The sequence below is a fragment of the Equus asinus genome, chromosome 22 (genome assembly GCF_041296235.1).
Source record: "Equus asinus isolate D_3611 breed Donkey chromosome 22, EquAss-T2T_v2, whole genome shotgun sequence".
Taxonomy (NCBI): domain Eukaryota; kingdom Metazoa; phylum Chordata; class Mammalia; order Perissodactyla; family Equidae; genus Equus; species Equus asinus.
In genome coordinates, this window is record NC_091811.1 from 36,627,019 (window position 1) to 36,654,047 (window position 27,029).

The 27,029-nt window shown below is 39.5% G+C and overlaps 1 protein-coding gene across 1 annotated transcript in view; it reads right to left on the reverse strand.

Annotated features, from left to right (window-relative positions):
* Window positions 1–971: 971 nt before the first annotated feature.
* TM7SF3 (transmembrane 7 superfamily member 3) overlaps window positions 972–27,029 on the reverse strand; it is a 34,553-nt gene continuing 8,495 nt past the window's right edge. Inside the window, exons 2-12 of the mRNA XM_014846865.3 lie at window positions 25,169–25,323; window positions 21,976–22,126; window positions 19,124–19,244; window positions 18,199–18,370; window positions 14,775–14,952; window positions 9,431–9,517; window positions 8,054–8,134; window positions 7,345–7,497; window positions 4,402–4,499; window positions 3,649–3,811; window positions 972–2,310 (exon numbers count right to left, since the gene is read on the reverse strand). Coding sequence (XP_014702351.2) covers window positions 2,048–2,310; window positions 3,649–3,811; window positions 4,402–4,499; window positions 7,345–7,497; window positions 8,054–8,134; window positions 9,431–9,517; window positions 14,775–14,952; window positions 18,199–18,370; window positions 19,124–19,244; window positions 21,976–22,126; window positions 25,169–25,323 — 1,622 coding nt within the window. The 3' untranslated portion in view covers window positions 972–2,047. The remainder of the gene's footprint in view (window positions 2,311–3,648; window positions 3,812–4,401; window positions 4,500–7,344; window positions 7,498–8,053; window positions 8,135–9,430; window positions 9,518–14,774; window positions 14,953–18,198; window positions 18,371–19,123; window positions 19,245–21,975; window positions 22,127–25,168; window positions 25,324–27,029) is intronic.

Sequence of the window (27,029 nt, forward strand, 5' to 3'; positions counted from 1 at the left end):
GAAAACTGTGTTCTGTCTTTACAATCTTCACTGCCAGTGCACTTTGATGGTATCGAAAATAACTCACAAACATTCCATATAACTTCGTTAGAATGTACAAAGATATGGAAGAAGCCAGAAGCCTCACAGTGAATTAGTTTTAAAAAACGAACATTTTTTCTTCGACTTTAAGTGTCACTGAAGTTATATAAACAGTGAGGATTACAGAATAAACAGTAAATGAACACCTGTGTGTAATTTTTCAAAGCAAAAATGATTAATTTTCTATTTTTTCATTTTGTTTCAGCCTTTCCGAAACACTTTTAAAAGCAAAAGCTGAACATTTTTCCAGTTAGTTGAAATTTCGAAAATCGACTGTACCTTGAAAAACTCTTAAAAGCAGCATCATTTAAATAGTGGTTAACTCACAAATGTGTATGCAACAACCACAAGTGACCTCAGGCATGTCAGAGTCACCAGCTTAAAATCCAAGACAGAACTGGTGGCAGAGGCTCTGACGGGTGAGAGAAAAGGCCACGAGGATAGGTGGGCAGCCAGGGCCTCCAGGTGCTTTCTCGTGGTGGAAAAAAAGGGTGGAAACTGACGTGGGCCAGCCCAGTGGCGTAGTGATTAAGTTCACACACTGCTTCGGCGGCCCGGGTTTTCCAGGTTCAGACCCCAGGCACAGACCTAGCACCGCTTGTCAAGCCACACTGTGGTGGCATCCCACATAAAATAGAGGAAGACTGGCACAGATGTTAATTCAGCAACAATCTTCCTCAAGCAAAAAGAGGAAGACTGGCAAGAGATGTTAGCTCAGGGCCAATCTTCCTCACACACACACACACACACACACAGAAAACAAAAAAAAGCTGAAGGGACTCTGCTTACAGAATCCAAGGCCCTAATTAAAAGCTGCTCCATTAAACACTTGAATCCTTTTTGACTCCCTCCCCATCACTTTAAAACACAGATGGTACAAAGGCTTCATATAGAAAATAAATCTTTTGAAATTGCATTTTACATCAATGTTAATAACAACTAATTTAGCAGAAAGAACTACAAAATGCAATCTTTTTAAAGGTTTCCTTGTTAAGGGGACTACAGATTAAGGTAGTAGCCAATTTATTTCCTAAAAACAAAACAACTCATGTCATCGAATGCAGTTAAATTAGAGATCAGCTGTCAACATTATTTTAAAAGGCCTTGAAAGAAAAAAAGCAAAGGCTGTTGTTTGGAATATAAATAAATCATCCATATAAAACTTCTATTATGTATATAAATTGACCTAGTTTCAAATAATTGAAAAATTTAGTTATTTAAATTACCATTTTAAGCAATAAAAGGAAAAGACAACGGGCACCTACTGAACTATATACTTAAAAATGATTGATATGGTAAATGTGCATTTTACCACAATTAAAAAGAAACAAAATGGGGTACCTTTCAATAATATATGATACTCAGAAAGATGCAAGTAGTCATCAGACTGCTTTCAGTAAGAAAATCAGTTAGTTCTCCTTCTTTTGTCCTCTGAAGTTCAAAGGCCCAGTATCAAACCCCTAGACTTCCAAACACAGTGGCAAACAAAGATCCAGTCTAACACTTAAATAAAGCACCTTCTGTGCCCCCGCCCCCCAAATTTAGACAAGACTCGGGTGAGAGAATTGTCGAAGGAGATAAAAAGAAATAGCAGGCCTTTACAGGAGAATCATTGTTTTTTAATTTCTTTTCTTTTTTTATTCTATTTCAAGGAATTTCAAGGAATAAGTTGATCATATATTTGTAAACCAAAAGGTAATTTCTTAAGTATTTGGGAACAAGGAAAAGCCTCCTTACCACCGACTTTTTGGTCATCTTTCTCACTCTCACTCAGAATTATCGTCATCTCCCTGGCATACCCTTACCATATACCAATAAGGACAGCACAGTGTTGTGCAAAGCATAGAAGCCTGTTTTCTTATTAGACTTGCACTGGAGACTGCTGAAGCAGGCTAGCCATAAACACCAAAGCAGACGCGGTGCCTGAGCTGTATTTCAAGATCACACTGACCAAGCCCCTTGGCATCTATAGAAGCAGGGGTGTTCTCTCTCCGGCTGGCTGTTCCTTCTGGAAGAACTCTTTGATCTGGGTTAATCGGCCATAGAGCCTCTCTCGCAATGGAGGGATGTGGTAGCTGGGGTCCAGAATGTTCGTTACTCTGCGCTCCCTCTCTCGCTTCCACAACTTGTATGGGTGGGGAGGAAAGATCGGTTGCCCTCTTTCTCTTCGAATCTGCAACGTAATTCCACTTACAGCCAGCATCCCCCAGACTGCCAGGATAATAAAGTCTAAAAAACAGTAGAAAAGCACAGTTTGAACTCTTGTATTTTAAAACCTAACACAGATCCAACACTTAACCTTTCATAGCCTCAATCTGTGTCAGCCTTTCTCAGTAATATTAGACTTTCTGGTGAATTTGTCTATATGTACATTTCCTCACTAACAAACCAAGGACTTTTCTATTACAGGCATAAAGGTTGTAAAGGAATCAGCTGTTTGGATCCTTGGCATTCAGGTACTTTATGACCAGTGCCATAGGCATAGTTGTCTGTTGCGTTTTTCGGGGTGGGGGAGGGCAGGGATCTAGATAACCTCACAAACATACATCATGGAACAGTAGGCACTGTCATGCTCTTTTTTCCCATTCCACTCTATATGGGGCCCCACTCCACTCATATAGAGGGGATATAGAAATGCATAAAGAGATTCAACAAACTGGGCTGAGCCTCTAGTAAAAGGCTTGGCAAAATATTGTCTTGTATGTAAAACTTTCAAGACACATGGATTTCAAGGTCTCAACCATCAACCTCTTACTCAATGAGGGCAGGCTCATGATAGCAGAGGAAAAGATTTGTCCTGAAATATTCATAACAATCATGACTGTGCTTATATATCTTCAATTCTAAGACATGCTTTTCCATCCTCTGTATTTTAACATTTCTGAAACCAACATATCTTACAATCTTTGTGAACATTTAATAGTCATTTTTTTCCTTCAAAAAGTTAACACAAAATCTTTAACGGTAGAATCTTACAATTGAGGAAACAATACACTTCATGATTGAAAATGACTTTCACTTTCAATTAGCAAATTATGTATTTCTTTAAAGGAGAGAAACAAGAGAATAACTTAAAAAATCTGGCGGTCATTCTCCTCTCTCATCTCACCCCAACCCATAAAGTGCCAAACAGCTTTATTCTCAACATTTTTCTCACAACTGGGAATTGACTAGGTAGACCTAAGTAATCCTGGTTTAGAAATTTCTTAACAAAGTTCATTTAGTAGATTTTTAGAAGTATGAACTTCAACTTCTTATAAATTTAAATTCTTTTTTTATTGAGGTAACACTGGTTTATAACATTATATAAATTTCAGGTGTACATCGTTATATTTCAATTTCTGCATAGACTACATTGTGTTCTACTCTTTGCTCCTATGACCATAAGTTATCACTGAGAGGGCTCTAACAGCATTTGCATGGTGTGAGTTTCCTTCTTTTGTCTAGTTAACCTTTTTTCAATCCAGTTAACCTCCTTTCAAACTAGTTACCATGTGCTCTTGTTAGCACAGGTGGCCCAATATTCCTATTTGACTATCACTCTGGTTCCTGGATTTAGAGTCTTACCATTAGTTTGAAAAGGCACATTTGTGAAAGCTCCGCGGAAATCCGTGTTGAGTGCTCTCTTGAGTACATTCAAAGTGATGTAAGAAAGGCTTGTGTACAAGTAACTGTCAACAGCCAAGACTACCGAATAGGAGCCAATGAACCCACAAGTCAGTATGTTCAGCTGTGGAAGAATGAAAGCGTTTAGGAGTCACCTCTGGTAGAATAAGAATAGTTTCTAACTCGCGTCACCGGCCTCAGTCACATGGAATCACTTCCATTTCCTCAGGACACATGAAAAGGAACCAAGTCTTAGAGCTGTAACAAAGGTTACCTGAAAAGATAAACTGACAACCACCTTCAATACTCATTGTGAGTTCTCAAAACAGAGTTTACCTTATCATAGAAAATATTTTCCCTGTGAAGGAGCTTCAAGAATGAAGTCTAATCAGATGAAGAACCGTTCTTCTGGAGAGACAGCTGAAATGAATGATCCATCAGGTTGTTGCCTTAGAGGAAGCCCTATCTTCTCTGCTCCCGCAGTTAAAAGCATACTGACAGTGATGACCTGCTCCACTTGACGAAAAACACTGTGTGATCATTGTAATTAGAACTTCTCTTGCTTTCATAACAAGGCTATTGAGACTCAGTGATCAGATACAGATTATCACACAGCTCTCCCTAGTGAACAAAACATGCAAAATGATGCCATAAGAGAACAACTGGAGGCCTAGGACAATATAATGAATAAAGCTAACTTGATGAAACACTTACTATTCTTAGGCAGCCCATGAAAACTACTGGAATGAGAACAGCTATACAAGAGAAGGTCACCCAAAACACGCCATCATCACGAAAAATCTTCAGGTTTCCTGAAAAAGCAAAAAGAAATCAAGAGTAAACAACAGGTTCACCACGTTAAGGTTCATTTTCTCAACAACTGAACACAGACATACACCAGAGGTTCAGTGTGACAACCAGGGAATGTGTTGGCAATTAGAAATGAATTCTGATTTTTTTCGTTTAATTGGCAATACAATCCCATTTGAAGGGTGTGTCATAGAAGACTGGGGGGTGGGGGGGGGGCGGTGAATCAAGCAGGTAAATCCTCTGCATTTATTCCCAGGATAATTTAGAAGAAGCTGGACTAGTCCAAGCACTTCCGTTCCCTAGCCGGGATGCTGGGCCTCCGTTTCCTAACTCATAAAATGAGAAGACTGAATCACTTCATCTCCAAGCTCCAAGTCATCCTTTCTAGTTCTAAATTTCTGTGATTTCATGATTTTGTACTGCAAAGTAACAAATACAAGTAAATGGCATTCAGAGTTAACCATATGAAGTCCCACCCAATATAAGCAGCAAAATCCACTTAATAGATTTTTACCATCACAGCATTTCCTGCCTAGCCAACTGGAAGATGGCATTTCCTCATGCATCAGGAAAGACAGGAGCTAACCGCTTGTCTGCTCCTACCAAACCCTTCTCCAAAATGCAGCACACCTTGGGGTGACCCAGGACGAATGTAGTAGAATTCCTATTTATAAGTTAAGTTTAAAAAGCAAGAACATAAGCCTGACAATTATTTAATACTGACATTGGCACCATCATCCAGTCCAGCTGGAGGGGGCCTATATCCTGAGACTCTTACATCCTGGAAGAGTGGGAGTTCCGTGGTAAGTGGATCTGACCTTGGGATCCCACATTCTCAGAAAGTGAACTGCAACATGCTGCAGCGAGGTGAATTTATGGATCATATTCTCCAGTTTAACTACACTAACCTTCACAAAATACACATGTGGCTTTAAAAGAAAAAGTGTTTCAAGGAATCCAGGGACTAAAAATAGTAGTTATGATGCAGGTATGTGAAGACTGACCCTTTTGGAGTATAACCTCTTTGCTAGCTACATAACAAGGTGAAAACAGTAGATCTGAGAGGTCAGCCAAATATTTTTCCAATTTTAATCCTTAAAAAGATGAGTCTGCAGCCATTATCATTAAGGAGATATTCACTCTAACTGTCCTTGAGCAAGCAGATAGTTCCTAAGTAAGCAGATTAACTACTAAAAGTTCTAACCTATCATTCCTCCAACCCTCCAATCATTAACAAAAACGGAGGGAGCCAATTAAGCAGTATTTGATTTAGCACATCTAGAGTAGGGCCCTGGATCTGCATTTTCAACAAACATCCCTGTGAATCTGTCAGTTAGCCAAGTCTAAACAAAGATACTTTGCATCAGCCTATCTAGAGAAAAAGCCACCTGCAGGAGGGCCTGTGGGAATGAACTTGGCTATAGGTTTGCTACAATCAGAACAAAGGGCCTTAGAATGGTCAGTAATCACACAGGCTGTCCTTTCTTTCCAGTCTATAAAATAATCTTGAGAGAGCCAACTGTACTCTTGTTATATCCTATGTTCTCAAGAGTTGACAGCCTCAAGAGACAGCCATTCTTATATCGAACATTTCCATCAACTATAATCTGATGTTGTAATATAAGAACTAAACATTATCACAAGAAAGAAAGAACCTAATGGAGTACCTTGGAATGCAGGTACTTTTTTTTGCGTTTTTGACAATAATCAGGAAATGTAAGTTAATATACAACTGCAAAGTGAAGGGGAGCAAAATATGCCACCCCAAAACGTGCCACTTTGACATGTGGATTATTTTGAGCTGAAGGCAATCAAGACCCAGAAGATTCAGGAAAAACTTTTCTCTCTTTTAACTGCCTAAAAGAATTCAAACAGGAAGCCTGGCCCAGAAAGAGAGCAATTATCAGAGATAATTTTCTTATCTGAAAGACTTAACCTGCACAGCAGGGCAAACATCTGCTTTTCCCATCTTTCTGTGAACTGTCCTCCTCCCCTTTGAAGCCCCAGGCCCCTAGCGCATTCCTTGTAGCACAGGATGCCATATAAGCCTCAATTGCCTGACTGCCTTTGGGTTTCATGTTTTTATGGGGCTCCTGTATGTACCAAATTAAATTTGTCTTTCTCCTATTAATCTGTTTTATGTCAACTTAATTATCAGATCAGCTAAAGAACCTGGAAGGGTAGCAGGAAAATCTTTCCTCCCCTACAAAAGAAATTTCACTTACAAGTTAACCAGATTTTAAAAATAGATGGAAATTGAATTACTTAAAAAAAAAAAATCCCCAGAACCATCCGTGTGCTACTGCCCCAGATGACTACAAGTAGGTACCTCAGGAACACCTGGGCTTTGGCAAAGCGTAGGGGTGGAGGGTAGCATACAAGAGAAGACCAGGAACAAAGCACCAGGTTCCCCAACTCAGCTGCCATCAGAGCAGCCCCATGTCTACCTGTGGGATATACCGGGCTTCTGCTGAAGAGTCACTTGAAGAACGAGTTCAAGGGTTCAAAAGAATAAAAAACCACTGTTCTGCCATATGTCAAGAATCTTCTTTACCTCCATTAATTCTAACTAACAGAAATATACATACACCCCTTATCACAACAAACAGGTACAAAGCTACCACTAAAAACATTCTAAAATTTATCTGGTACCGGGTGCCTTTGAGGAAAGAAGGGTTCCTATTTGTAATGGCTCTACCTAAAGTGCCACATCATCATTGCAAATTTCCAGCACTCTACAAGAAGGCCCCAAATCCCTGATGAGGCAGTATTTGTACCAAGAGACCCCAATTAGGGTCTTTCAAACAATGAACTGAACACACAAAACATTAGTTACGCATCTCCTACCCAGTGGAGTGAAAAAAGTCACTGACGAGACGAGGAAGCCCAGCACTAGTCCAACACACAGCATGCAGAGCAGCAGGATTCCAAATCGCCACCAGGCAGCTACCAAGAAAATCCCACCAACACTTCCAGCGATGGCTGTCAGAATCAGACGAACTGCACAAAGGGAGAAGATGAACTGTTTGATCAGAGGCAGCTTTTCTGACCACACGCTTTAGACACAGAGTACTATGACCAGAGCCTGCCTTAGCCTTTCTGTTGGTTAGGCACAAGGGCTCTTCAGTGGTGCCATGAAGCCAGCACAGGGAGGCCCTCTCTAGGGAGGGCCCGGTCTGAGATGTGGAAACTAGCCAGGGAGCTAAACCTCCCAGGACTAGTGACAGGTGTGGCTTGGCACAACCTATAAAGTGGAGCTGAGGAAGAAGGCATGACAAGCATTCTGTTAAATGTGACAAGGAAGGACATGTTTACAATCAACATGGCCCTTCATTTCCCTAAGTACCAAGGAATTCACCATGCAGATTAAAAATCCAGAAGAGAAGGCCTGAATGAGTGGTTTAGAAAAGATGTTTAGAGTTCAGGTGGCCCATTATTTTACAGACATAATAGGATATCACACACAATATTGGTCAAACTGTAGAAGGAAAGGTGGAATGTAAACACAACATCTTCCTTTTTGAACACCCAATCAAACCATATTATTTTCACTTACCATCATACTTAATAGGTGTCAGTCTTGTAATCAGTACATAAAAGAAGAATCCCATGAAGATAAAGCCTATGAAGAATAATTCTAGTAGCAAACCACCAGGAAAAGAAAAAAAACAACACAGGCTACGGTTAGGTATTTTTTCTACAATGCAATGTAAATATCTAATCTATAAATACATGCTTAAGCTCTCAGAATTTATAAATTAGGGCATTCAGAAACAGTGATCTACAAGAAAGGAAAAATTTAGAAGTCATTGGGAGTAAATATTATTAAATGGAGATAATTTTAAAGTCTTAACTGTAGGATACACTTTCTTGTATATAGGTCAATTTTAATTGTTGTTAATTGTTAATTTCATAGCGCATTTTAACATATTTATACTTCCCTCTTAAAACAAGAATAGTACTGCTGTCATTGTGTCTGATCTGAAATTACACACTAAATTTTAATTTGTTACTTGAGCAAAAATAAAATTTAAAAGGTAAAAAAATATAACAAAATACTCCAAAGCAAATTGTAACTTTTATATCTTCTTTTAATTCATCCTTTCCTCTTTAGGATCAACTATTGTCTTCATCCATTAAAATACCGTATAATATCTTTGGGATGTTGCCTACAATTCAACTCTTTGTTATAGAATCATTCTACACTTGGAGGAATTAAATATTCCTCACAATATTGTCTTCTCAATCAAGAAAAAAAGTGTATTAATGGAGGAAAAGGAGTTACTATTTCACACAATTTATTAAATCAAGAGTTTTATGAGATCCGGATTACATTCACTCTTCCCTTGATGCTCCATTACACTCCTTGTTAATGACTTAAGTGAGGATTTCTTTAGTAATTGCAAACATTAGTTATATCAAAGCAGTCCAAAGAATTCAAATCAATTCAGTGAGCATAATTTATGCTCTACTCCCCCCACGGGGTTTCACTGAGCAAACTGTTTGCCATCCGAACCTCCCAGGACTGAGCAGACAATTCAATCTCACTGTACATCACAGCCCTGCAGCCTGATTTATATGAAAACATGTCCATCACCATCACCAAAATCTATTTTTGCATCGACATCCTGCTTTCTAACCTCAGTTATCTTTAGGCAACTAGCTGATCTAGCAACTGAAGAAGTTTGCTGTGCAAACCAAATTTTATTCCCCTCTTAATAAGAGGAGGTCGCACTCCATGGTTGACAAAAGAGAAAAAACAAAAATGCAGAGCAACGAAGTGGAATCTTTACTAAAAGAACCCAGCCACAAATCTATGGAGCTGGTGGAGATAAGCAGTTGCTTACTCTCCTGACAGGTCATAAATTCCCCAGAGGCATTTAAGAAAAAACACCACGAGGTATGTAAATAACAACTACACCAGACATAATACCTGTTTTCCAGAATCTGTGTCCAAAGAAACAAATGAAGAGACCAAGCAGTGCAAAAAGAGTGAAGAACACTTTGGAGGATACTCTTCCTAGAAAGAAGGAAAATTTAGGGGACAATGCATCCAATGCGATACTTTGAATTTAATTAATAGAACAAAATTTCATGAAAAAAGCAAACTGAACTGATAATAATTGATTCCATACATACATATTATAAATTTATTTTTAAAGTACCCTTTCCACCCCTAATGAATTCTTCTCTGTGAACAATGAATATCAATGGCTGCTGCTGTAACAGAAAGAGGAACCAGGCAATTCCTGCTCCCTGATAGGGGTACACAGCACTCTATGACATATTCAGGGGCCGGGGTATGGATAGCGGGAGAGGGAGAGTGTGCCTAAAATGAATAATTCTGTTTATTCACCAATAAACTGCAAGAAAAAAAGAAAAAACTGCAATAAACTGCAGAGGGAGTGAGAACTATGGATTAAAAGAGATTTAAAAGACACGTCAACTAAATACAATGTATAGACCTCATCTCAAACCTGATTCAAACAAAAAAACCTGAAAAACAATTGCTGTGACTGGGGAAATCTAAACACAGGCCGTTAATTTGACGCCATTAAGGAATTACCTTCAATATTTTTAACTGAAATTTGTGTTGATGACACTGTGGCTATATTTTCTAAAAAATAGCGCTTATCTTTAAGATTTATATACACACATATATATATACTGAAATTTTGTGAGCAAAATGATGGCCACGAATTTGCTTTAAAAAAATACAGTGAGAAAAGAGGGGAAGGAGGCAGAAATGCAGGTGGGTGTACAGCTGAAACAACATAATGGCCTTGAATCAAAATGGTTAAGGCCAGATAACTGGTACATGAGTTCAATGAATAATACATAGTTTTAACCAAATACAAATTTAACATATTTAACATATTTATTATATTAACATATATATTATTTAACATATTAACAAATTTAACATAAATTAACAAATTTAACCATAATACAAAGCTTTAACCAAAACTCACATTAAAATAAAAGGACATGTTATCATGCCATAAGTCAAACATGAACAAATTACTACCAATCTTCATCACACACCTTGCTTTGGGGAAAAATGTAGCATTATAACGAACAGTAAAGCACAATATGCTTCATGATGGCAGAGTCCCAAAACCCACGATCCTTAATAGGCATAAACTGAATAAATGATTTGAAAGATACAGCTTATTGAAAAGAAAAACCCGCTCACGAAATTCACCACCATCATGACTCCTTTGAGATAAGCACAAGAACATAATCCCTAAGCTAAAAACAAAACCAAAACAGCTATACAATCTCATGTGAAAAATATTACCAATCTACCACAAATCAAAACACATAAAATAATGAAGAGAGCTCAAATGGAGACACTATGAAGACCTACATTTAAATAAGAAACACAAGACAGAAGATAAGAATTTGCAGGGCATAATAGATACCTACACATCAGCTTTTCTGAGAACGAAAAGCCCAAAAGGAAGATGAAACAAAAGATAAAAAGTCACATTCTGCTTATTTCAGACCTGTGGTTGATTGCTGTTCTATAATTCAATCTTTATACCAAAAACATGAAGTTCGCTGAGATCATTTTTTTCAAATGAAAATTTAGGGGAAGTTTCCAGCAGGTACAATCACCAAGATAGCAAGGTCTTCCAACCCAATAAAAACTGACACACACAGATATTCTGCCACGATATTAGATAGCAGAGAGGAACTAAATAGAATCTCTTATCACAGTACCAGGAAAGGAGAGAAAAAATTATACAAATAAAATCAGAGAGTAGAGAAGGTTTCATAAGAAGTAGAATCTAGAGACAACAAGAGATGAAATAAGCAGTCACTTTCAGGGGCAATGAAGACAAAGGGGCGAATGGAATGGGAGGACAGAAGAGAGCCAAAGTTCAGGGTGCCTTTAATCATCATAGCATCATTATGGGTTACGGTGCATAGGTCAAGGGTTTTACTTAAAAGGCAATGGGGATACATCCTCCCTTCCGCCAGCTCAGGAAAGGCATCCTCGTGTGCGCCAAGCTTGAAAATGAAAGCAACAATAGGACCACCATCACAAGGGGGGTTCAACTTTGAGTTGGAGGAACAATAGGATCAGAGCTTTCCTTCTCCTCAGGCAACATGGAAAGACAGGGCCCTGGGGCTTTCTGATTAGGGGGGCTCTGGTGCAGAGGCTTCAAGGGAAAGAGAATGCAGGAACCTAGACAAGATTCAGTCTATCAGTGAAAAGGACAGAACTCATATCCGCCTGGGTCTCTTGCATTGTCCCTCTCAAGGATCTGGAGTGTGGCAGTGGAAGACTGGGTGGGATACAGCCTCAGCAGAGAAGGAACCCTAATTCCTGGCTCCAACTCAACTGATAGACTTCATTCTGCAGAGCAAAACTCCTTGAAAGAGCTATTTGAGCTCTTCAATTTCTTTCCTCCTATTTGTCCTTGAACATGCTCCAGTCAGGCTCTTACCCCACTGCTCCTCTGAAACAGCTCTCATGGGCACCAATGACCTCCGTGTTTGCTAAACCCAATGGTCATTTTTCAGACTCTTTCTTAGCTGACCTATCAGCAGCATTGGACACAGTTGATCACTTTCTTCCTCTAAACACTTTCTCCCTTGAGCTTCAAAAACACTCACTTTCCCTTTACCACTCTGGCTGCTCCTTCTCAGTCTCCTTGGTGGAATCTTCACTTTCCTGACCTCTAAACACTGCAGCACCCAGGGCTCTGTACTTGGACCTCCTCCCATTTCCACATACTCACTCCACAGGTGATAGCATCCAGTCCATGGTCTTAAATGCCATCTAGTTAATCTGATGATTTCCAAGGTAATCTCCAGCCTAGACCTCACCCCTGAATTCCAATCTACGCATCACCAGCTGTCAATTCAACATCTCCGCTGGAACGTTAAACAGGGTCTTAAATTGAACGTGCCCAAAACTGAACTCGTGAAATGTCCTCCCGAATCTGCTCCTCTGACAGTTTCTCCCACCTCAGTGAATGGCAGCTCGCTCTCTCGCTCTCGCGTGTTCTCTCTCTCTCTCTCTCTCTCTCTCTCTCGTTGCCCAAAAACAGCATTATCATTTACATCCCCTTCTCTCAAACCCCATATCAATCCACCAGCAAATACTACTGGCTCTATTTCAAAATACAAGCAACCACTCATCGGCCAAGTCTGGGACAATCTGAACATGAAAATATAATGATAGTGACAGATTATAATCCAGAGAATTAAATAAGAATCCATGGGTTCATGTATATAAATAAATACACGACTAAATAAATAGGGGAGAAGGGAAAACTCTTCCTTACCACAGAATGCCGACTAATAAACATAAAAGGAATGACGAAATTAGAAAAATGTCATTTGACAACCACCTAATCATAAATGTTTCAGGCAAAGAAAGATCACAGGATGCTAAAACCAGCAAGTGAGAGTTTGAGAAGGGGACTCAAAATATCTCCCCAAAAGACACTTAAAAGGAAAAATAGTTACTTTACAATGGTTAGTGGCAGACACCACTAACCAAGTAATCAAGGTTACTACCACCAGTAATGGGAGAAATAGATACTATCAGGTACCTCCTGAGAGAGACACAACACCATTTCTTTTATATTTCTGCTGAAAATGGATAATCTGAATTTAACCATGAAGAAATATCAGACAAACTCAAATTGAGGACATTCTCAAAAAATAAATAGCCCATATTCCTAAAAAAAAAAAAAAAGGTCAAGGTCTTACAAGACAGAAACAGATTGAGGCGTTTTTTTCAGATTATAGAAGGCTAAAGAGACATGCCAGTTAAATGCAATGTGTGATCCTCAAGTGGAACCTGAACAAGGAAAAAAACATCTTTTTTTGCTTATAAAAGACATTAATGGAATAATTAGTGAAATTTGATCTGTAGATTAAACAACAGGACTGTATCATTGTTGATTTTGATAATTTTACTACTTTATGTAGGGAAATAGAATTATTTGAGGACAAAAAGGTGTTTATGTCTGCAACTGACTCTCAAATGGTTCAGAGAATAAAAGAGTTATGTGCGTGTATATATATACACACACATATAAATATATAGCTATAGCTATAGAAAGAGAGAGAGAGAACAAAAAGCAAACAGCAGGGGCTGGCCCACAGAAGCATAGTGGTTAAGTTGCATGCTCCACTTCGGTGGCACAGGCTGCACGGACCTACCTGCCACTCACCAAGCCATGCTGTAGGAGTATCCCACATACAAAACAGAGGAAGATTGGCACGGATATTAGCTCAGGGACAATCTTCCTCAAGCCAAAAAGGGGAGGATTAGCAGCAGATGTTAGCTCAGTGCCAATCTTCCTCATCAAAAAAACAAACAGCGCAATACATTAACTAACATTTGAGGAACCTGGGTGAAGATTATGCAGAAATTCTTTGTACTATTTTTCCATCTTTTCTATGAAACTATTTCAAAATAAAATATTCAACACACACACACACAGAATGATCTTTCAACACCTCCACTGCCACCATTCTATCCAAACCACAGTCATCTCTCACCTGGATTACCACAATGGCCTCCTCATCAACAATCTCAATTTGCCCTCATCCTTTCTCAAAAAAGCAGCCAGAGTGATCCCATTAAAATGTAAGTCAGATCACAGCACCATTTGCTGAAACCCTCCAATGCCTTTTCATTTCACTCCAAACAAAAGCTAACACCCATACCATGACCTACAAGGCTGCCTCTGAGCTGCTGGCCCCAGCATCTCGCGCCTTCCTCAGTCTCCTCCAGCCATTGTCCTCCCTGCACTTCCTCAGATTCAGCAGGCAGGCTCCCAGCGGAGGGCCTTTGCACTGGCTGCCCGGGTCCCCCAGACATGTGCATGGCTCCCTGCCTTGCCTCGGGTCTTTACTCAAATGTGACCCTCCCAGCAAGGACTTCCCTGGCCAGGCTATCTCAAGTTCTTCTCTCACTACCATTTGTCATCTTCCTTTCCTACTTAATTTTTGCTTCTTAGCACCCATCACTCTCTCACATATTGTAGGTTTTACAAATTTATCTTGTCTAATGCATCTCTCCCACTAAAACAGAAGCTCCAGGAGGGCAGATACTTTGTCTGTTTTGTTCCCTGCTGTATCCTAATGCCTAGAACAGACAGTGGGATAATGTCAGGGCTCAAAAGGCATTTGTTGAATGAATGAAGAGTAGACAAAAGCATTTCTTCATATTCTCAAGTTCTGTATTAGCTGATAGAGATCTACAAAGCCAAAGAAAAAACTTGCAAAGTTTAAATCCACATACTCACCAAGGGAAGAACAATTTCCCTCTGTTTCCTCAAAGCTGCAAGCGTAAGTGTGAGCCGGAACATAAGCAGCAGATGTATTTAGAAATGGGTCCCAGACAATGACATTATAAATGACACCTTGTCCCCGGAGGGAGGAGAAGGAAACACTTGTCTTATCATTAGCTGTTAGGGTAACCACCTGAAGCCAAAAACAAAGCGTGATTCATGTTTAGATTACAAAAAAAAAGCTATCCTATTATAATCCCACCTACATGGGATATTAAATTGTACTATTACATTATAATTCTTGTTTAAAATATAGACCAACCCATTTAGCTTTGGCAAAAGATTGTTCTACAGTTTGTATGGACTAATATAAACAAGCTCTTACACAAAATGCTTCTAAAGTTTTTTAAGTAATTTAAGTAAAATATGATGTAAGTAACATGTCAATGCTAGTTAGAACAAAGCAAAAAAAAAATATTTTATCATCTGCTATACTGTAAACAACCTAAGGGCAGGAATCTTATTTATCTGGCACACTAGTTTTACGCAGCACAAAGGAAGTGTTCAAAAAATGTCAGCTACTGTTGCTAGCTACAGAGCTGACATAGACAAAATCTGTTAACATCTCATAGAGAGGACCCACTTATTTTGTCTAACAGGCTCTGAAATAAGAAAACATCATTATGCAGTAATCCTTAACTCCAAAAATTCCCTTTTAAAGGTTGTTTTTCAGATAGGTGATACATTTAATAGGAGAAACAAAAGCCCTATACAGCCATAATACACAGATACGTTCCTACTAATAGAAGGGAGAAAATTAATTATTAGAGTTTCAGGAGTAAATAATTATGAGACTTTTAGAAGACTTCTGCTGTTTAAAAATATTGCTTAGCTTTCCACAGTATGTTTTCTGGACAAAGGATTGCTCAAGTTCAACAAAACATTAACATTATCTCCTACTCTGCCAAGTTTCTATTACAAAATGTTCAACCTTAAAGAGATGTTGAAAGAATAATACAATGAATAAGCTACATACCACCACTTAGATGTGACGATTGTGAATATGTTACCATATTTGCTTTTCTACCCCTCCCGCCTTCTCCTCACTGCCCTATTTTTCCTGCTGAACCATTTTTAAGTTACAGATAATCATGACATTTCCTTTTTAAATACTTCAGCATATATGTCGTAAAACAGTGTTTCTCAAACTTAATGTGCCCATGAACCACTGGGTGAGCTTGTTAAAATTCAGACCCTGATTCTGTCGGTCAGAAGAGGCACCCGAGATTCTGCTTTTCTAACAATCTCTCAGGTGATGCCAACGCTACGTGCTCATCTACCACACTTTGAGGAGCAAGGCACTAAGTATAAGCATATTCTCCTATATACCCACAATACCTTAGCTCACCTGACAAAACTAATAATTTTTACCATATAATACACAGCGCACATTAAGATTTTCCCAAGTGGCTTTTATAGCTTTTCTCCCCCTTAACTGAGATCCTACCAAGTTACACGCATAGTGTTTATCTCTAATCTCTTTAACCTAGAACAGTCCTTCTCAACACCCTCTCCCACCGACCCAATGACTTCTTTAGAGATTAAAAGCAGTTGCCTTACAGAATATTCCACAATCTGGATTTTGTGCTCAAGATGCTTAAATTGTACTTTTATCCCTTGTATTTCCCGTAAACAGGAACTCAGACTGAATTCAGGTTAAACGTGTCTTGCTAGAATACCCCATAGGTGACGGTGATAATATCAGACCGCATTCCCATGAGCACATAGTGCAGGCTGACCCGCTATCAATGAAGCTAGCTTTGACCACACGGATACGGTGGAGACCATCAGATCACTCCACTCGAAAAGTAGTTTTCCCTTTACAGTTAGAATTAACCTGACGATGCTCTTTGGGCATCCTGGGAATATCCTGTCCCCCGAAAATCTTTCACCTGATGATCCTTGCCTGAATTATTTCACTGAGGGTCACAAAAGGGTGATTTTCTAATTCTCTAATTTCTCCTACATTTATTAGCTGGCATTCTTTGGTTAAAAAAAGCCTTCTCTCATCAACTGGAGCTGAATTACAGTTCTTTAAAAAAGGCAGGGCAAATTCCTTTATCAATTTTCAGAGTAATTTGGTATGAATCTCTTCCATTGGTAGCAGCTGAGGAGTTTTCTTTTACTTTTTTTTTGGTATTAGTATAGACTTGTTTTTATTTATTCAACACTTACAATCAATCATTATTCTTTTTAACGACTGAATTGTCCCAAAGTGGGCCAGTGCGAGCCTCTTCGAACAGGCTCCAGAGTCTTTCCGACACCCTATCATCAGTCAGTGCGGGTTTCCTTGCCTTCTGGCACACCAACATTCTAACTCTTAACTAAAAGTTTAAAAAGTAATCTAAAAAGACCCTGTCATATGAGATCTTATATTCTCCATGAGAATAAAAATGGTCTTGAAAATTTCCTATCTGAAAAGGCAACTGACAACTTTTCCAACAGAGCCTCCTAATTAGTGAATAAGCACAATGAGTTTTCTTGTACAGGGCTTCCTCTCAGCATGCGGCAATGACATCTTGGGTGACACAGCAACAAAATGAGATCCTGCTCTGAGATACATATAGGCTAACCACCTATGCCCTGTTTTAATCCCTTCCTTCTACATAATCTGGTGATCTCTCAACCTTCTGGGAAGAATCAGAACAGTCCAGAAAAACTCTACTCATTAACCATCAGACTGAAGGAGGACCTTGTATATTAGACTGCCATCAGGCACATTTCAAGACACAAAGATAAAATCTTACCCTCCACAAAAGTAATCTACAGCAGTGAGTCTCAAATTTTAAGATGCATAGGAATCACCTGGGGAATTTATCAAACACAAATTCTGATTCAGTAGGTCTTGGTGGAGCCTAAGTCTGCAACTCTAACAAACTCCCAGGTGATGCCAAAGCTGCTGGCCCATAGCCCACACGTGGAGTAGCAAGAGTTTACAGGGGTTCAAAAGCTCAGAGAAAACTTTTGCTCCAAGTTAGAGACTTTGAGTTTGGGTTTAAATATTAATGCCAATGAGTAAATCCTTAAACAGTTTCTGATTATTTCTCAAAACACTATAACCTTTATACTTGCCAAAAGTGTTTAACAGCTATGGGAGTACATGGAAATTACCACCCACTTCCATCCAAGATTACCAGGTGTTAGATGTGGCTGTGACTAAAACATAACAATTTACACACCTCTCTTCGAAGGCCAACATCACTTTGGGTTATCACTAGCAAAGACTCTCAAGATGACAACAAAATAAAAGAGAATAAAGAGATAATCCCAGAAAGATCAAGAAAACAATAAAGGAAGAAGCTCCTGGTAGCTTCTCCCCTTCTCAACTGTTATAAAGGTGTCAGAAGCTGGCCACACAAACCATGAGAATCCAATTTACCTTGATAGCATTGGCCACCACCTGAGGCACTTCGGCCATCCTCTGCAGATGCTGTAGCAACCCCTCCTCAGTGAGGTCATTCTCGGGCAGGAAATACTGATAGACATCATACTGCAACCTCCACCTAGAGTCCCGGCCCGTCCCAATGTCACATGGTGGAGGATCTGTACCTCTAGAATCAACAACAAAAATGAGTATCAATCTCTTGTGATACAAGTTCCATCTACAAAACGGAACAAAAAACTCAAATTGCAACTTCTGCAACAACAAATTCAATTTTGGCACTATCATAAAAGCCACACACTGAGGGGTAGTATGGTTAAATAACCGGATGTTGATGTCAGTCAGGCCTAGACTCAAATGCCAGCTTCACCATTTGTTAGCTGTGCATCTGTGGGCAAGTCACTTAATCTCAATAACCGGTAGGGAATCTCTCTGTAAATAAGAACAATTGCCCCTTCTTCATAAAATTATTAGGATTAAATGACAAAACAGCATACAGTAGTCCACACGGTGGATAATGCATACGTGGGCATTCAAATGTTGCTTAAATGTTAGTTATCATTACTATTAAAGTAGAAACTAAGGCAGAGTCTTAATTCAAATAATAAAATCTTTACAAAAATAAAACGGTGCTTCATGGCTCCAGAATGTTTTCTATATTTAAAACTCCAGAAGCTAAGAGGTATTTCTAAGTTCATAACAAAAACTCAACATCTGGCTCTTTATAAGAATGCAGGAGGACAATATTAACTGTAAATGACAGCTCGACTATTAGTAACAATGTTTAAATTACTTCCATTCCAAAAAAAAATAAGCCACTCAATTTTACTAAGAAGAACTATGGATTTTGAGAGAGTTCACACAATAGCAGTCATGCACGTCCTAAAAAAAAGCAGTTTTAGGAGATAGGAGGTTGACATACCTCGCGTAGCCTAGGTTTGCTGGGGCAAATTTGATAGTTGTTTCAAAGAAATTATACTCCAAGTAAATATTAGGATCAATGTCTAAATCAAACTCCAAATTACAGCCTCCAGGGATAGGATCTGGATGAAACATAAAGAAGTTACTCGACAGACAATTCTTATAGATTTAAATCATACCCAGAAAAACAGAACTCTATTCTTACAAGAACTTCCCATACAGAAGTTAAATAAATACAGAACTGAGGTTAAAGAGACTAAAGTTCACTGAGGTTAAAGGCTCCTGAACAGGGGTCAGCAAACCCTTTCTGCAAAGGGCCAGATGGTGAATATTTTAGGCCTTGCAGGACTGAAGGTGTCTGTGGCAACTACTCCACCCCGCCCGCGTGGCAGGAAAGCAGCCTTAGACAATAGGTAAGCAGATGGGCATGGCTGTGTTCCAATGAGACCACACACAAAACAGGCAGCGAGCTGGATTCCGCTCATAGGCTGTAGTTTGCCAGCCTCTGCTACAGAGTGACAAGATCACAAGAGAGAGGGAGATTCTTAAGCTGGGGTCCAAGAATGGGTTTCAGGGGCTCCATGAACACCCTAAAATTGTATGCCAAACGCTGAACTTGTGTATGCCCCTAGGGAGAGAAGTTTTTATTAGATATTTGGGGTCCATGACCCCACAAAAGAGCTTAAGAACCCAGGGACAGAGGAAAAAAACGCTGCCAAAGAGAAAAGGAACTCTCTGGGTGATAGAGGAAGGGGTGTCCACTTTTCACATGCTTCTTTCAACAGGGAGAAAGATGGTGTCATCTTCACTGCTGGAAGAGTCTTTGTGTATATATAAAAGAGTAAAAATAAAAGACCTCAAGAAACCCAAGACCATGTACGAGAATAGCATTTGGGTGTTTTAACTAAACACAAAATAAATTTGGGGTATTTAATTTACATTAATAATGTGGCTAAAACAGCTCCTCTTTTATTAGGAATCCTATTAGTGACTTTTAAGCATGGCAAAACTTAAAGAAGTCACTTAACATTAGTTCAACTCCATATGAAGAGCTACATATGGTGGACTCAAGTGGACAGGCTGAGATAAGACAGAACAAGGTAAACCAATTTAAAGATTTATAAGATCTCAATTTCATACACTCATCAAATCATTCCCACAGTTGGGTCTTAGTTTCCATAAATTGTTGGAATTCTAGCGGTTTGGTCTCCCCTTGCCAGATTTGGAATGGAGATACCCGGTGCACATGTATATTTCAAAATCATGTAGAATCTTCCTCAAAATTCTGTGCTCTTCTTCCATACTCTTTTGCTGCCTTTACAAATATTTACCACACCTGAGAAAATGATACGTATTGTAACTGAAGCTCCACTGTTCGTAATTTTTCTTTGTACGCTGTCCTTGATGGAAGCTTGAAGTCTATGGTTTTTTTAATCAAGTAATTACCCTTTTGCCACAGATAATGTTTTCTTTCCTCAACTCCAGTCCCTTCTTGGATTCTACCTCCTTTACTAGCTATCGCTCCCTCTCCTTCCCCTCACCACCAAACTTGAAGGGTAGTCTAAACGTTCTCACTTTATCTTCACACCTCAATCACCGTAATCCAGTTTTCATCCCTATTGCGTCTCTAAAATGACTCTCATTAAAGGCCACCACTGACTCCTAATTGCGCCATCACATGGACACTTTCAGTCCCTTCTCCTGACCTCTCTGCAGTGTCTTTCACCACTCCTTCTTAGGCAGAACCTCCAGGCTCTTCTCTGACCTCCCCGACCACTCCTTACTCTTATGCTTATCCCTCAGCAGTTAGCATCCCCCAGAAACAGTGCCTGGAATGTGGGGAGCACTAGGACAGTATCTGCTGTTATTTTCCCCCATAAATCTATAAACACATGTCTGAATAATCTCACTCACTTCGTTGCTTTTAGTAACAGCTATTTAGTCCGATAGCTAACCTTACCTCTCTACTCCAGGCCCTTATTTTAAACTGCCTACTGTGCATTTCCATCCAGGTGTCCTACAAGGGTCTCAGATTCACTGTGACCCAAACTGAAGTCACCATCTACTCCACCCCAAACCCCCAACCAGCCAGCGTTACAACACCCCATCTCCACGCCTATTTTGTATCACTATCTTCCAGCTGTCCAAATGGGAAGCCTATTCTCCCCTCTCTTATAATCCAGAACTAGTAGTCATTACGTCTTACCAATTCTACCCTCCAAATATCTCGACTCCAGCCCCTCTTCTCTATCTCTCCTCTCGTGGCCTCTGTTCAGATCCTCACTTCTCACTTTGAGCCCTCCATTGCGTGCTGAGTCCTGACTCTGCCATGCCCTCTCCCATCCACTCTCCACACTGCTTCTAGAGTTACCTTTGTAAGAGATGAAATGCATCACATCATTCCTCTGCTTAAAAACTCTACGCTTCCTCAGAACCAACCTCAGGATAGAATGCAAACCTCAAATTGTATACGAGGTATTTCACACTCTGGTTCCACCCACATCCACTACTCCAAACACTCCATTCTTTTCCCATGCCTCCATGATGGGAAGCTTACTGCCTCCTCTGCCTAGAATAACCAACTAAAATGTTAAGGACTAAGTCTTGCCTCTCTGTTACTGCTTCTCCAAGGACTCCTTAAGTGTTTTTCAAATGAATAAACTATTTTTCTACTCCCTAACTGGGCTATTTAATCATCATGCTAAATCTCTGGCTCCCTTGCTAGTAAAACTTTTCTGATGCAATAAATTGTACTTGTAATACACTTTCAATAGGATTATAGTTTTCCCTAAATTTTCATAAACAAGTCCCACATTCTGGAGAGTAACAGGGTGCCCAAGACAGAAAGGTTACCTCTTCCTGAGTAGGAGAGTGGGATGGCCACATTTTGCACAGGTTCAGCATCTAAGGTCTCCAAGTACCAAGTGCACATACTCTGCTCTGGTCTAAGAATGAAAACCAGCCCTTTGTCAGTGCCTGTTCCCGAAGTATTGGGCAAGGGAGTCTGCAGTAGGAAAAGAGTCATCATGAATAGGGAGTTGAGCAAAATATTTACTGCAGAGTTGCTCTAGTATGCACACCCTATTCCAAATCTTCTCAAAACAAATAGCAAAAAACCCAGACATTCCTTAGATAATTAAAGAATTCTTTTCACCTCCATGTGCAGGTGCCCACACACACACAGAACTATTTAAAATATATGATCTTTGATCAGGAACGTCAGATGCACAGGGAAATTCCTAAGCTTTTCAATTCTCCCCAAATTAAGGTTTATTACTTCAAATACTAAGACTACCAAGAGAAAAACATGAGCCCTGCTCCCAAGGAGTTCAGTTTTTGCAAAGTTTGTGTTTTTTTTGAGGAAGACTAGCCCTGAGCTAACATCTGCCAATCCTCCTCTTTTTGCTGAGTAAGACTGGTCCTGAGCTAACATCCAAGCCCATCTTCCTCTACTTTATATGTGGGACGCCTGCCACAGCATGGTTTGCCAAGCAGTGCCATGTCTGCACCCGGGATTTGACCCGGCGAACCCAGGGCCGCCGAAGTGCAACGTGCACACTTAACCGCTGGAGTTGACACATTATAAACCACGCGTAAAGCGCACTGTTAGAGAAGTTTTGACATATGTAGACCCCTGTGAAACCATCAGCACAACCAGATGGTGAACACACATATCACCCACTCTGCGTTTCTCTCTGACCCTTCCTGACCTTTCTCCACTCTACCATCCCCCACCCCTACCTGCTTGGAATGCTTTTTGGATAATAAAATGCAAAGTTAAAAAGTAACAGATCCAGAGTGTTTTCTTCAAACTAAGGAAATGAGAAGAAAAAAGTGCCAGTTGGGTTTCACTTTGACAAGCATAAGGGAGAACGACCCAAATACTAATGAACAAATAGAGAGTCGACAGCTTCAAAGAACCAAGTGCCATGATGACCCCAAAAATCCAAAGTGCCACAGTGCCTCAGGTTGGGCACAGGGGACAGAAGCAGTTCTCTTCACACAGGCCACTCATTTCTAGAGCTGTGTGCAGTTCTGGTTGCCATCTTCCCATAAATACAGTGAGAACCAAAGGCAGTCCAAGAAAGAACCATTACTATAATTAAGGATAACTAAGATCCTTTCCACGTGAAAACTGAGGCCCAAGATGCTGTTCATCCAGACCACTTCTGTCACATTAGCTATGCTGACATCCCTTTATCCAAGCTCCGCTTCCTCAGATGTAAAATGGGCATTGGAAGTACTGTGTTGAGCTGTCATAAGAAGTAAATTAACTCCCTGGAAAACCAAACACAGGGGTTTCTAACCAGGGGCCGAAGAGGCCCATTGAGTGTCCAGAGGTTCCTACGAAATTATACGAATATATGCATCCATTTTGCCAGACAGAGAGTCCAGAGATTTCAGCAGATGTCCCCAGGAGCTTAAGCACCACTGGTCTAGCACATCATACGCATGCAATAAATATAAATGCCTTTTTTCCCCATCGTTTCTCTTCCTTCAAATGTTGTCTTTGCTGCGATGCTATTAAGAAGGAAATCGTCTATGTGCCATTTTCCTATGTCTCCTAGGTAAGGGCCTGAATAGGAAGATTCCTTTTGAATTTAGTGCCAGAAAAAACTTGGCTTCCTTTGAGGAACTGGCATGTTTCTTCCCTCTAACCAAGTTATAAAATTTAACATGCTTTGATTTCTGCACTGGCTGCAAAGAACTCGGGCAAAAATCAATATACGGGTCAAAGGCACTGTTGTCTCTTCAACTAACAGAATTGATTCCTTTCTCTTTTCTTTGGTTGAACTCTTCTACTTCTAGTCTATTAAACTACCACACATCCACACTCGCACCCACACATAATTTCAAAACCTTCATGCTAGGGACAGGAAGGTAGGAATAAAAAAAATACAAAATACTTAGTTTGAAAGATATTATGACCAATGCCTATAAAATATATAAGAATTGGGGGGCCAGCCTGGTGGTGTAGTGGTTAGGTTTGCATGCTCCAATTTGGGAGCCCGAGGTTTGCAGGTTCGGATCCTGGACGCGGACCTACACAGCATTCATCAAACCATGCTGTGGCAGTGTCCCATATACAAAATAGAGGAAGACTGACACAGATGTTTGTGTAGGGACAATCTTCCTCAAGCAAAAAGAAGAAGATTGGCAATGGATGTTAGTTCAGGGCCAATCTTCCTCACCAAAAAAAAAAAAAAAAAAAAAATACCCCCCCCAAAAAAAATATATATAGACTTACATATATATATTTATACATATATATATATATAAGAACTGGATTTAGACAGCTTTGTTTAGCAAATTCCAGAATATTCTAAGATAGGATTAGGACAAATAAAAAGTACAACTTCATAGAGTTAAATTCATTTATTAGTCCAAAGGGTCATACTGGCTAAATATAAACAGACTTGTAAAAGTTTAACATAAACAGCAGGTCCTTAATAGCTTAAACTAACCCAGAGTATCTGAAAAACTTCCCAAAGCTGAGGCTGAGGTTAAGGGTTTTAGTGAAGATCTCTGTAGGGTCCTAACTGCTGCTGGAGGCATAGCCCTGGGCTGGATGAACAGAATGTTAGGATTCTTTTGTTTCCATGAGACTCTGAAGAATAAAGTTGACTGTGTGGGGATTTTAGTAAACTTCAACACTTAAATGGCTGGAACAACAATGGAAAACTATTAAAATGTATTCTTGGGTAAAACCCATTAAGGACCCAGTAGAGTAGGAAAAAAAGGTGGGAAATCATGAGGAAAATTTAACTGCAGAGACACTCGGTACCCGGTCACCCTCCCTGAATGCTCAGCCCTCTATCACCAGTCACATGTCATCTCTTTCAGTCAGGTGTCACCAGACTCCAGAAAGGCCTGAGATACTCACCGCCTAGCCACTCTCCATCACTAACCTGACAGGCCCCAATCTTGATTTTTAATGTAAGACATGAAGTCAAACATCAAGAGACATCAAATTCTAATATTTATACTAAATACAAGACCCCCAAATATGGGAACAGTTTTTATGGAAATACTTCTTTGTACTTACCTTAGAAAAAGAAATTGTTGTATTCTGATACTGGGAGTGTATTTGGAAAATAAGAAAAGTCACATTGCTGGAAATATGACGTAAAATAGCTTCCTCTGGAAAGGGCCTGTTGAGCTCGAAGTATCTAAATGTCCCCATAGAAAATTCAAGAAGACCTACAATGGCAGACACATTTCATTGTAACATTTGTACTTCTAATAGCAGTTTGTAGAAATCGCATACATAAATGAACACATACTATTAACTTAATCCTCAGAAAAACTCACTGAGATAAATATTATTATTACTGTCCCCGTTTCACTGATGAGGACAATTAAGCTTAAAGAGGTGAAGCGCCCCACTCAGGGTGACTCAACTAGCAAGTGGTGGAACCCAGACCTAAAATGGAGAAAAGGTATTTCAAAAGATGCGAACAATACTTGAAGTGCTGCTGACTCTCAAGGTGCTCGGCTCCCAGAGGCCAGAAGATTTCCCCATCTGGGAGCAGCAATAACAAGTCCAAAAGGAACAGAGTCCTTGAATTTAAGGATTAACAACTCTGGGGAGCTACCAGCAATCGTGAATGCATTGATATTAAAGAACAGTACGATCTAGTGAATTCTGCAGTCAGTCCAGCCTGGAGAGACACAGGTGGCTTCAATTTTATCGCGCCATTTACTAGCTGTTTGATCTCAGCCAAGTTACTTAATTCTCTTAAACCTCCACTTCTTCATCTGTTAAATGGGACTGTATTAGCTAGCTTGCAAAGGAAGGTGCCATCAACATTGGCAAAAATGTCTGCTGAGTGCCCACACCAGGTACTTCACACACAGTAGTGAACCACAGGCATTTTGGAAAAAAGAGATGTTTAAGGATCAAGTTCAGGGTCCACAAAAAAGATCAGTCATAAGAAGATTTTTCCAGCACTTCATCTAGGTCTTTCCCATCTGTCTTCTTGCCTCCATTAGCTTGGCTGTGTTTGACTCACTCACTCTGCCCATGGTTCTCTGTGTGCCTTTCTCCCAGCTGCATACCAGTTTTCTTCTTCCAACCTAATTCTCCAATAATCCACTAAAAAGGCTGCTTTTACTTCTGTGTGGTCCTGGATTCCCCATCTCACCCCCTACCCTATAGTCAGTATGTCTCTGCATAAATAGCTTAAGAGCTCCCAAGCATTATGTAAGCAGTCTTGGAGGTTCAAACCTAAAAATAGAAAAAAAAAGATTTAAATTTAATATAAATGAAAAGGAGTTGATGAGGTAAAGATTATAATTCACCAGAGAACTTTTGTGGAATTATCACGTTTTATTTTAGAAGGAAATTAGAGTCAGTGGGTGGTAAAATAAAACACTCCAGACACTAAATAACTTCATAACTCATGCTTATGTAAGCTACACAAGGCTAATTTTCCCAAGAAGGCTAATTTTCAACACTTTCTTTTTTTTAACACAAGTATTCCATCTGGACGATTTAAAAAAACCCAAAAAACTATCAAGAATGGCTAACTAAGAAAGAAAGCCAAACAGAACATACAAATAATGTTAGGACTAGAATAAAGGTTACTCTCTATTAATTTTCCCCAAACTCCACAATGCTATTATATTACGTTCATAACTTAATGTATTTTAATTCATAGAAAAAAGGTTACTCGTGGTTATGACTTAATTTCTAAAAGTCCAGAGAACATTTTAATAACTGTAACAATGATAAATGAAGATGGTATATTTCCTTCTATTTATATAACCAGAAAAACAGCTTACCTTTTATGTGAAATAAAACTCAAGCCAGAAAAGAGCTAAAATATGAGGGAGTGGCTAATAGAATCTGGGTAGGGAAGTCAGAAAATGTGGGGAGTTTTTTGGGGTTTTTTTAACAGAGATAT